Below are 12,128 nucleotides of genomic sequence, written 5' to 3'. Positions count from 1 at the left end.
GCCCACTGGAAAAACAACCCCCAAGTAGTCTTTGCATTGCCACACATCACCGGAATGGCAAAGTTTCTTTAAGAAACCCAGCCCTAAGGAAGCCCGCCTCACTTCAACCAGGGCAGGGCCTTTTCAGTCCTGGCCCCAGCCTGGTGGAATGCTCTTGTCAATAGAGACCCGGGCCCAGCGGGACATATCATCGTTCCACCGGGCCTGTAAGAGAGCTGTTCCATCAGGCGTTCAGTGGTTGAAGGGAGCGGTGCCATGTCGGCCTCCCACCTTTGGGGTGGGGGGTTGTCCCCACCATTGCACCTTAATGTATTTGGTTAATTAATTTTATTATTGCTTATTGTATGTTGATTTTAGAATTATTGTTTTCTTATTTTTATTGATTTTAACTGTTGCTCACTGCCCAGAGCCCCTGAGGATGGGCGCTTTATAAATCGAAATAATAAATAAATTAAAAAAATGCGATCTGGTTCAAATCTGCCGCTCTTGAATTTTGTGGCTCAATCACTGTACACTTGATGAATGGCAGCTCACTGGGTGAACTGACTCCACTGACAAAACATGGTGGTGGGATGACATGCGTGGAGGCAGATGACTAACTTGGAGGATGCCTGAACCTTAAGCCATGCGCCTGACCTCCCCACCTACCCCTTGTGCCAACCTGTGGGAATGCATGCTTCCTCCCACACTTTGGTAACTGGTAAGGTTGGTGTTTCGCCCAAACCAATCTATGCATGTTCTGTCTACCATGTTGTATTTACAGTAGCCCATTCATGCATGCAGGTCATCATATGGCTGCAGTCCCCAAAGGATGCATGTATACATGTGAGTCAGCCCTAGCTGTGACTGCTGTTGCCTCATCTGCAGACTACCTGGAGCAGTTTAAATCAGGCCTCACCCAAAATCAGATAAAAGGAAGCATCTCATGACTCCGGAAGGTATAGCCCCAGTGCATTTATCCACTAACTCCGAGAACCTTGCATACATCTAGAGTTCCTCCTTTTGCACGGTTCTGAAAGACCCACCAGCTATATTCGTTTTGTATCTTCAAAAATAAGCTTGACAGCAGTGCATAAATCCCTTCGTAGGACCCCTTCACAGGGTCATTGAGGTGGGGCAGCTGTTGGGGATCACAGTCTCTCAAAAATCCAACCACCAACCAGAGAAGCTTGTTCCCTTCTCTCTCACCAGAAAATGGAAGCGTGTCCCAGAGGCCCCATAAACATTGTGGGCCCTCTCCCATTCCCTGATTGAAGAGGCACCTTTAGGACATGGCTATCTCATGCTCTGCTCTCTCCAGGTGTTTCTCCAACAGGAAAGAGGTGAGACCCTTGCAGTATCATAATCTCCCGTTTCCAGGAAGAGGGAGATCTTTAGCTATTTCCCATCTTGTGGTGGGAATGGATAGCCCAAGCAATGCTGGTTCGCAGTGTTTCTCATTTCCTAGATGCTGGTGGAAGTAGAGCAGTGATTCTCTAGCTTACCAACCTAGAGAAGAAGGTAGGTTGTCTGTGTGTGTAGAGGTAGAAGGATTGGAGAAGGCTGAGGCATAGCAGGTAGTGAGGGGACATGGAGAGGCATCTTGCCCAGCCTCCACAAAACCCTCACCACTGATACCATAGATTACTGCAGTTTACAGGAACTTATAAATTGTTAATTTTTAGGGCCTCACAACTTCCTCAATTGCACTGTTGTTGGATTGTTCTGTTTTTATGTACTTCTGTGCTGTTTTTATGCTTTGGTGCACTTTTAAACTGCATCTTATGTTGTAGTTGGATTTTTGCTGTTCACTGTCTGCAATTTGATCACGTTAGTATAGGGAGTAATGTTCTAGGGAGCTTGTAGATCAAAATAGATCAAATAAGTAAGTACATAAATAAATCCTGATTGTGGCTAGAACAAACAGTCAAACTAAAGACTCATATCCGCCCCCTGGATGAGTTCTTTGCGTATGGATTGCTAGAACCTCACCAGATTCTCTACTCTGCCTTAACAACTAATTTATATGCCTACAATATGGTTGAATTTAGATTCTGAAAGACACATCCAAAGAAAGGTACAGAAATTAGACTCCGATTGAACACTGAATTTTTATTCAACTATACACAAGCCCTATCCATGGCAGCAAAACGAGACCAAAGTTCAGATGACTATCTCATTCCTGAAAAAGAAAAGAGCGCAGCTCTGCCTTCCCTCACAACCACTCCTGTGAGGTGGGTTAAACATCAGAGATGCTTTAGGCTGATCCTGCACTGGGCAGGGGGTTGGACTAGATGGTCTGTATGGCCCCTTCCAACTCTATGATTCTATGATCTACTGGCCAGGGTCATCCAGGGAATTTCGTGGCCCAGGGGGGATTTGAACTCTGTTCTTCTCCCTCTAAATATGACACAATAACAACAAAAACAGTGGGCTTATATACAGCTCTTCTAGACAGATTAGTGCCCCACTCAGAGTCAATGTTATCCCACAACGGACTGGGGCTGAGAGGAGCAGCTTACCCAAGGCCACCAACTGAGCTCCTGGCAGTTGTGGGCGCAGAGTGCTAATTTGCAGCCCAACTACTTAACCACTATGCTATAACCATTACGACATACTGGTTCGACTCTCTATTTAGATATTGCCCTCTTGATGCAACTGCCAGGGCTTTTTTTCAGCTGGAACGCGGGGAAATGGAGTTCTGGAACCTCTTGAAAATGGTCACATGGCCGGTGGCCCCGCTCCCTGATCTCCAGACAGAGGGGAGTTGAGATTGCCCTCCGCACCCAATCTCAACTCCCCTCTGCCTGGAGATCAGGGGGTGGGGCCACCAGCCATGTGACCATTTTCTCCAGGGGCAACCCGCTGAGTTCCACCACCTCTTTTCCCAGAAAAAAAGCCCTGGCAACTGCCAAAGTATTTTTATCATTTGACAATACCAAAGCTCAGAAGACCTTTTACTCTGGCAAGAATAAATCTCTTCCCTCGGCAGTTTTGGAGAGTAGATACAAGAAAGTACCATATGTTAAGAGAACATACAGATGCCCACATGATAAAATTGAAACAATTGAATATATGATTATAGACTGTCCCATATTTAATAGAGGGCTAGCTTAATCATCCCTCTACTTAAAAATACAGAACTACCTAATACGAGAGCGCAGGTGACATGGTTCTTATCGGATACAAATGATTCTGTTACTCTTTCTGTGGCAATATATATAGGGCAATCATTAAACATCAGCAAAATGACATTAAGCAAGGTTCTTCCCATTTTAATTTCTGCTGAAGGCAATAGATTTATGAGCAGTACTGGACAGACAAAGGAAGGGGAAGAGAAAGGAAGGGGGAATGAGACTGCAGACAGAAAGGAAGAGGAAGGAGCAGAGAAAGAAAGATGGAGAGAAAAGGCAAGAGGAAAGAAATAAAAAGGGGGGGGGGAATTCCACATGTGCCCACAGTAGGGTTGCCAGCCTCCAGGTAGTGGCTGGAGATCTCCTGGAATTACAATTGGTCTCCAGGCCACAGAGAAAATGGCTACTTTGGGGGGGGGGGGTGGACTCTATGGAATTATGCCATGCCAAGGTCCTTTCCCTCCTCTAACCCCACTTTCTCCAGGTTTCACCCCTCAGACCTCCAAGAATTTCCCAACTTGGAGCTGGCAACCCTAGCTCACAGGCTTTAAAAAGTTGAGGAGCCCTGATGTATATGAACACTAAAAAGCCGATGGTGATGATGACGAAGAGATGGATATACTGGTTCTCTAATTGCTATTATCAGTAGTGATAATATCAATTGCAATTCATGGTGTAAGATGATGTTAGAAGTAGTAACCTGCTGTTTCAGCTGGGGAGCCGTCTTAGGCTGTCACAGCAGAACCAAATTCGAGTCTTACATTTCCGTGGTACTATGAACATCCATCACTAGTCATTGTACGGTTCATATTTAATGTTCAACGTATGCATTTTCAACCATAGGGGCCATTGAGGGCCTCGAACCCGCGCCACTTCTGCCGCCGGCGCAGCCGCGCAACGCACCCCGCCTGCAGCGCCCGCTCCCCACTCGCGCCCCTCCCCCTTGGCCTTCTTAGGGAGCCACGCGGAGCCGCCCTGCTCACGTGATCGCGCCAGCCTCCCCTCCCCCGGAAGCGGCGGTACGCACCTCCGGCCTCCTTCCGGCCTGTTGTCGACGTCACTCTGAAAGTCCTCTATCCCGGCCCTGGGAGGTGATTTCCCCTCCGCCCCCTTTGCCCCACCGCTTCCCTTTTCCGCCGGAAGCGAGGGAGGCATTTCCTTTTCCGGGTACGGGTCCCCAGGCGGAGGGAGAGCGAGAGCGCTTGAGCCCCCGGGCGCAGGACTGAGGGAACGACGGGTGGCGGCGGCGGCTGAGTGAGGGCGGCGGCGGGAGGAAGGAGCGGCGGCGGCGCGTGTCATGGCGGAGCTGGCGCAGGGCCCGAACGCGGCGCCCGTCGGGGGGATGAAGGCCGAAGGCTTCGCCGACGCGCTGCACCGCGTCCGCCAGGTGAGGCGGAGGCCGCAAGGCCGGGGAGGGGCGGGGAAGGCAGGCCGGGCCGCCTCCTTCGGGCGTCCAGGCCCTGGAGCCGCGAGAGACCAGGCCAGGAGCGGGCTTGGCGAGACGCTGCCTGTTTTTCTCTCCCGTGGGCCGCTTGCCGGTCCGTGGCTTTGGCAAGGCAGCTTCGCCTTACCTTTCTCTGCAGGAGCGCCTGTGGGCCCGAGAGAATGAGCTTCTAGCCCTCTCGCCTTTGCCCTGTTCTTTCTCTCGGTGGCCGCAGGCTAGATCCCGCCTCTCGGCCTTCGTCTTTCTAGTAGTGCTGGCCTACCTCTTAGGGGTGTCATGAGGGGCACATCAAGAGGGCGGAGTGTTTCTTTCTTCAACTGTTTCTTTTACCCCACTCAACTTTTCAGAAATGCCGGGGGAGGGGGTGGACTTGGCTCTCCCCTCCCCGATTTTAACCACATCGCAACAAAGCTGCATTAAGGGAGAGCAACTGGCGCAAGGACACCCGTGGCAGTGGAGCAAGGGGTTGAATAGAGTCTTCTAGATGCTAGTCTGACACTGTAGGAATGGCACTGCACTGGTTCCAAATCACATGATGAGTTCTTCAGCCAGTCAAAGTGCTGTCACGATTGTTGTTACTTCGGAGACGCACACCTAACTTACCTTAAAATTCCACTTAGAATTGTCTGCTCTGGTTGCTAGCAGTTGTCTTGGGTGTTAAAAAGGCCTTCCTGGCATCTTTTGAATTGGCTTCCAAGAAACTAAAGCTGCAGTCTCCTACGTGCAGAGCAAGTGCTCTCACGGCTCTTCGGTGAGTTTGTTTTACAGCGAATCTGGCTGTTGGTCCATCTAGTCCAACATTGCTGTTGCTGGCACAGAAAGGCTGTTCCTGACTTCTGCTGCATGAGATCCTTTAGGAGGAGATGCTGTAGATTAAAGCTGAGAGTTGAATGCAAAACATCAAGTACTTTGATATCTATACCACTGAACTCTCAATACTTTTCTGTATTATATAGTCAGACCACAGGTCCATCGAGCTCACAATTGCCTTCTCCAACTGGCAGCAGCTTTCTGGGACCTCAAACAGAAAAATGCTTTGCCTGTCAAGCTTAGGGTTGCCTAATGTGAAAGGGTTTCTTCAGCATCGAATATATGAGTCTTCTCCAATATCTGCTACCTGAATAGAAAAGGTGTACCAGCTAAGACTTTACCCAAGACCCTGGAGAATCTCTGCCAGTCAAAGTAAACGTCACTGATCCTGATAGACCATCTGACTTGGGATAAGGCAAAGCCATGAAGTGTTAGATCCCTTAACAGGGAAATGATGGGATTTTAGCATGCTGTGTCCCTGAGCTACAGCCTTGTTTCCCTTGGGAGTTTTCCTGCTTGGGAAGGGAAAAGAAAGTAAGAAAATCTTTATTGATCATGTGGCACTGTATGATGGAGATAGACACTTTTTTTGGCCCAGGTGCTAGAAGAGGAAATTCCTTCCCTCTTCAGAGGATTATATTGGGGCATGCCTAAGGCTGCCCGGGACTGGAAGGTCCTGCAACATTCTCCAGTGATGGTGGTTGTAACAACAGCACCAGGACCTCATGGAATTTGCCTTGGTTGTTTGGATGGACATCTGGTCCTGCATGCTGAGCAAAAAGGTCTGGCATGATGCTGTTCAACCTGCCTTACGAAGGTTGCCTGCTCTTGGTCTATGGCATGTCATGCCTCCAAATTAGAGGCAAGAGAAAGCTGTGAACAAGAAGCTCTTGAATTAAAATCTTGCTTCAGCCATGATCTCATTAAATGGCCTTAGATTAGCTGCTCTCAGGCTCTGCCCCCCTCCCCAGTATAGGAATGGTAATACTTGCTCACCTTACAAGGTTTGGATAAGGGAACTTTGATCAGTTGTATACTTTGAACACTCTAAAGCCCTGCACAAATAGCAGCATGATTCTATTTGCAGATTATGTTAGACATCAATGACATCAAACCTACCTCAACAAGTTTGGGAAAATTGCAATCCCCCTCCCCCAGCTTTTTTGAAATACTGCTGTCAGAGGAAGCTGTGACTTTAATTTCCTCGGGAAGGACCGTTGCTCTTTTACAGTAATTATCGTTTTGGAAGGCCAGGGATTCAATGAGTTGGCAATCTGTTCCACTTATGGTAGTGCTTTCCTCTGGTATGAGAAGCCTTTCACAAGAGAGTGATGTCAGGAGAAGACTCCTTGCTCCAGAGGAAGTCTTTGCCATTAGTGGAATGTGGCTGCAGAGAGTGCAGGCATGCTCGCTCCTGCTCATCCACCTTTCTCTTTTCTTGAGTTGTGATTTTCACAGGAATGCTACGTCATCTGCATACTGTCTTTGCAGGGTGTTCTTGTTTCCTGGGGGCTGTCTCTTCGTGGAGATTCTATGCCCATGTTTGAAATTTCCTCAGAAGGCTCTTCTGAAATACCCAGTAGTTTTGTCTTGCTTTTTTGCATGTTTGTCCCTGCCAACTACCCAGACATGTGGCTTGGGGGCGCAGTGAGAATGCCTTGCTGCAGGAGGGAAGGACACACATTTGCTCTAAGGAGCCCAGTTTGGAATAATCCCTCTTGCGGTTTGTAATAATGGCTGTCATCTCCTAATCTGGGACAGTGCTTGTGTAGATTCCCCTTGACTATAAAAGGAATATAACTCAGCTTCTTAGTCATTTTCTTTGTCATAAATTGGAATGGAGCTCATCTCTAAATCTGGAGGGTTATTGTTCCACAGTTCAGTGAACCAAACCATCCTTGAGTGATTAACACGGTAGTGTATCTCTGTCAGATAATCCAACTTTTCTGCTAGCTCCTACGGACTGATGCTACTGATTCCCCCTCCCCCCCCTCGTTCTGGTCTTGGAAATCTCAAGCCTTGTTCCCAGAGCAAGCTTCCATGTGGTCAGAAACATTCATCTGACTGTAGCTGGCTCTCCAAACCAAACTGGCTCTCCATGGTCCTTCATCTCCATGGTCCTTCTCCTTTTCTTAGCAGATGCAGAACTCTGCATTTTGCCCTCCCTGTTCCTGGCAGTGTCTGAATTCAGCTTCCTGCAGTAGAAAGGGAAAAGGAAGTTGCATCATCTTTGTTCACCTCTGTTGCTTGAGCAAGCATTTGGGTATGGCCGTAGGGCAAGTCACTCTGAAACAAGCCTAGTTTGGGATTCTTTGGCTTAGTAGCTCCTTTCAAAAACAATTGCTATCATGGTCCTGAGCAAGGCTATGGAGGGGTGGCATAAAAGTTTTCTAAATAATGCTGAGAGACTTTCGGCTGTGAGCTGAATCCTTGTTTTTGGCCTTTAGTCTTGGTAGGCTTTAGAGATTTGCCTCATTACCACTTCTTTAAATCCACCTTTGAATGCAAGGAGGGCACCTGGTGCTTCATATCCTGGGTCTTCTGAATGAAGAATCTCTCCATTGTCGTCTTGTTTGCCAGGATTTTCAAGCAGTTTCTAAAGACTGCAAAATCTGAATCTTCATGTGTATCAAGTTTCCTGTTCTGTAAAATCTGGTGTCACGTTCCCCAGTGGAGATCATAACAGATAACATTACTTGATCCTTTTGCTCTGTGTGTGTGGCAGTGTGGTGTCCATTATGTCAGCACATATTGTTATATGTATGGTACTGTCTCTTAACAGCTGAACATCAGTTTAGGAGAAGGAAGTATTGACAGTTAAAGTATAGATTTCCAGACTTGCTAGGCTATATTAGTCTTTGCAAATAACTTCAGTCCAGGGTGTACTCTTGAGGACTCCTCCTTCACTATGTGTTGCTGTCAGTGGACCTGTGCACTGCCTCTCCTCCCCCTGCCCTGCAGCTCAGTCTCACCACGTAACTTTCTTTGGTAGTGGGATGGTTCACCAAGATGAGGGAGAGATATCTTGGTTCTCAAGGGAGCACCTCGGATTTCCTTGCATGACTGTTCTGCTGATTATGTACTCAACAACCATATTAGAAAATCCTTAGTTACAGGAAGCCCAGAGGTGTCTTCCTGGTCAGTGGGAATGGGGTCCACCATTATAATATAAATTTTGCAGTGCTTCCCTGGATTTGTACAGGCTTGTGGCGGGGGGGGGGGGGGTTGTGCCTAAACTGCAGGTCCTCCTACCATACATATTGAATCTGAAAGGTCATGCACGCATACATGCACATCCCATTCCAGAAGTAGCATGGAGAAAAGCTCACTCAGAGTCTCTTACCTGAATAGTTAAGTGATTCTTTAGAGCTCTTTCTGGGACTGTTGGCGTACAATCAGAACCTCTTTTCAAACATGTGAGCAGTTGGTAGAAATAGAGATTTCACTCTCTTTGGAGAAGGTTGGTTTGAAGATAGGCAGCACTGTGTGATGAGGCTGGAGACAGGAGTGTGCGAACTGGTAGTGAGCGTTAGAATCATTGTGTGTCTGTGTATGGTAAGTATAGTATGAGTTTTGTAATGGGTTGGTTTGATTTCCAGGTGGGTTTGTGTATTACTCTGTGTAGCTTTGAATTTGTGGGCTCAGTCCCTCATGTTACAAAATCACACAGTACATTAACCCACATGTAAAACTCGAGTGATTGAATTGATTTTTGTTAAGCATATGGGTCATAGTCACTGTGCATGTGTCTCCTGAGCCTACCTGTTAAGACAGTGGCTCTGAAAAGTGATCCTATGAGCTGGCTAAGGAGGTCTTGCTTGTTCACCTAGACTTCCATGTGTGTTATTTGCTAGGCAAAGTGCTGAGAATACGTATTGGACTCATGTCCCAGCATTAGTTCTGTGTGTCCATATGGTATTGCTCTCCATACGACATGTTGAGATGACAATCCACGCTTGATAGAACTACAGAGCATCTGTAAAGCTTGATCAAAGCTGTGTCAGGGATGCATGTGAGATATCTACCCTGCAGCTGTACAATGTTAACAAGCATGAACAAAAGCACGTTACATTTACTTCTCCAAATCGTTTCATTGCACAGCTTGCAGTACTGAGAAAAAGTGAGCGCATGGTCACCTGTGTGTATCTAAAAATTAACACATTTTGTGGCTTGGCTTTGGGATTGGTACTTCTAAAAAGGAGTTCATGTTTTTGGCTTGACTGCTGCAAAGTTTAGTAGAATGAGGTGTGTAGAAAGCCATGTTTTTCATTCGGGGGGAGATCTGTCTGCTTGGTTAAGTTGTGAGTTTCTAATCAAAATATGGAGGGCTCATTATAATCTAGCACAGCATATGAGCAAAACTAACCCATGAGTTCCCTGCCATTGTGTGAGGAAGGGTCCTACTGGATCAGACCAAGGGTCCTTCTGGTCCAGTGTCTCATTTCCAACAGTGAAAGCAACAACCCTCCCGCAAGGTTAGAATGCTCCCCCCCCCGGGGGGGGTGGGCATCTGATATTCAGGGGAATAAGACCTCTGATGATGGACTTTTCCATTTAGCCATCAAGAGAAATAGGCCTGTGAGGGATGATCTTACTGCATGAATTTATCTGATATTCAGGTTTCCCTTGATTTAATGCCATGGTGTACGGCTGAAATCGGGGCAGAGGAAAAGGAAAGTGTGAATTAGGTGCCTGAACACCCACCCCCGGCCGCTGTTTGTTCACTCAGAATCCCTTCCTCTGTGGGAAGAACTCCAGAAAGAGGAGAAGGCACAATATTGAGTAGGGAAATCATTGCTGGAGTAGGCTTAAGGACCTCCCCGCCCCCAATCCTAGCCATCCCATCAAGATTACTTTCCCACAACTGCCAATAGGCTGATTTGATTAAAATTGTGACTTGACTGGTGAAATAATAATAAATAACATTAGATTTATATACCACCCTTCAGGACAACTTAACGCCCACTCAGAGCGTTTTACGAAGTATGTTGTTGTTATCCCCACAACAATCACCCTCTGAGGTGGGTGGGACTGGAAGAGCAGTGACTGACCCAAAGTCACCCAGCTGGCTTCAAGCGGAGGAGTGGGGAATCAAACCCAGTTCTCCAGATTACAGTCCCATCGCGCTTAACCACTACACCAGACTGGCTCTCTATTGCCAGATAGTCAAGACTGCATTAATTTCCCAACAATAACACAAAATCAGGGAAAGTTTTTAAAAGTTGCATGATGTAGACCTTTGCAAAACATTTAAAGGATCTTGCAAGATCTCATGGAAGCCTCAGTAGATTTGATGGCAAGCCTGACTCCTGGATGCCACCTGCTTAGCATTGATATGGCCTTTCCAGGGATTTTTATAGGAACAGCGTTTCCAATACCTTTAATTAGGGTTTTGTTCAGTACGCTTGTTGGATTAATAAACGTCTCATTAATTATACATACTTCATAAATAGTCTTTCTTAATAGCCAAATTTAATTGAATTGAGATGATTGCTGGGGTTGTGGAACCTAGTAATGTATCTTAAATGTTATATTCAAGCACATACAAGTCTTTACTTGGAGATTTGTTTTGACTGGACTATTTCTACATATTTTAAGATGTGACAACGTGGTGAGGTTCACTTCCTTCACATTGTTCAGATGTGAAGAGGGGAAATATTAAGGTGGAAGGGTGGAAGGATTTCAGATAGCAAAGTATAACTTCCTTGCCCCAAATGCCCCCCCCCTCAATTCTGTTCCTGGGGTCTGTCTCTTGTCAGTAGAAATGATCAATGTGATCCAAGCCCTAAATCTTAGCATACACCCAGAAAGGTTGCTGCTCTTCACTGATCTACTTCAGGGAGGTCTTTTGTGGAAGGCACTGTTATTTTCACTGTTGTTGCCGGTAGAACTGCTTAGAAATTCTCAGAACGAAGCATGTCTTGATTCTGGATCTCATTGCCCGGAGATAGGGAGGTAGGGGACAAAATTCCGAGGGACTCTGAAGGTGTGTAAACCATGTGTTTCACTATTTTTATTAAACATATTTTAGTTCTGTTAGGAAAATAGCCCACCGTTTTCTTCCTAGCAGGGCCCAAAGTGGATTATGAGATGTTTGGGCTGGGAGGTAGGAGGGAGGTCCCGAGGAACATTTGTGCGGGGCGGGGCGGGGGGGAGGGCTGTGATGGCTTTTGGCCCCACTTGTCATCAAGGCAGGATGGAACATTTTCCATGCAGAAGGATAGTTGGCTGTTCTTGGGTATGTTTACTCTCCCCTCCCTCCCCCCCAATATCCTTACTCAGAGAAGCCTGCTTTCCCACCACACGGATAGCGAGGGTGGCAAGTCCAGAAGCTCATGAGAAACGTTCAGCTTGCTCGTGGCAAAGGAGTCCGGTGACAAAGCCTTGCCCCTCCCCATCACAGTTTTTGCTTTCTGCAAGGGGCTGTTGATAAACCTGAAGAATCTCTGGGATATTTAACAGTAACTTGCTCGGGCCTAGATAATCAGCAAGTGGTGTGTTATCCAGTAAATAGAAAATGGTTTGAGTCCACTAGACCTTGGTTTTCATCCCCCTCCTAGGGGGCACCAGGTAAATGGCTTAGCTGATTTTGTGCTAGAGCAATAGAAAGCCTGCCCAGTACTGAAGCAGATGTAGGCAGCGGGGATGGGATGTGTGTCAGAATCAGAGTTCTCAAGTCTCAAAACGTACGGTTTCAAAAAATGAATTTGCCTGTTTGGGAAGTTTAACGTTGCCCCCCCCCCCCGACCTCAGCAGCCATT

The 12,128-nt window shown here is 47.0% G+C and overlaps 1 protein-coding gene across 2 annotated transcripts in view; it reads left to right on the top strand.

The window, feature by feature from the left end:
• Positions 1–4,282: 4,282 nt before the first annotated feature.
• FUBP3 (far upstream element binding protein 3) overlaps positions 4,283–12,128 on the top strand; it is a 65,869-nt gene continuing 58,023 nt past the window's right edge. For both annotated transcript variants that reach the window (XM_054997596.1, XM_054997595.1), the window contains exon 1: positions 4,283–4,500. In XM_054997596.1, the coding sequence (XP_054853571.1) occupies positions 4,411–4,500 (90 nt within the window). In that variant the 5' untranslated portion in view covers positions 4,283–4,410. The remainder of the gene's footprint in view (positions 4,501–12,128) is intronic.

This window comes from Eublepharis macularius, chromosome 14, assembly GCF_028583425.1.
Source record: "Eublepharis macularius isolate TG4126 chromosome 14, MPM_Emac_v1.0, whole genome shotgun sequence".
In the NCBI taxonomy this organism is placed as follows: domain Eukaryota; kingdom Metazoa; phylum Chordata; class Lepidosauria; order Squamata; family Eublepharidae; genus Eublepharis; species Eublepharis macularius.
This window is presented reverse-complemented; position numbering and strand designations above follow the sequence as displayed.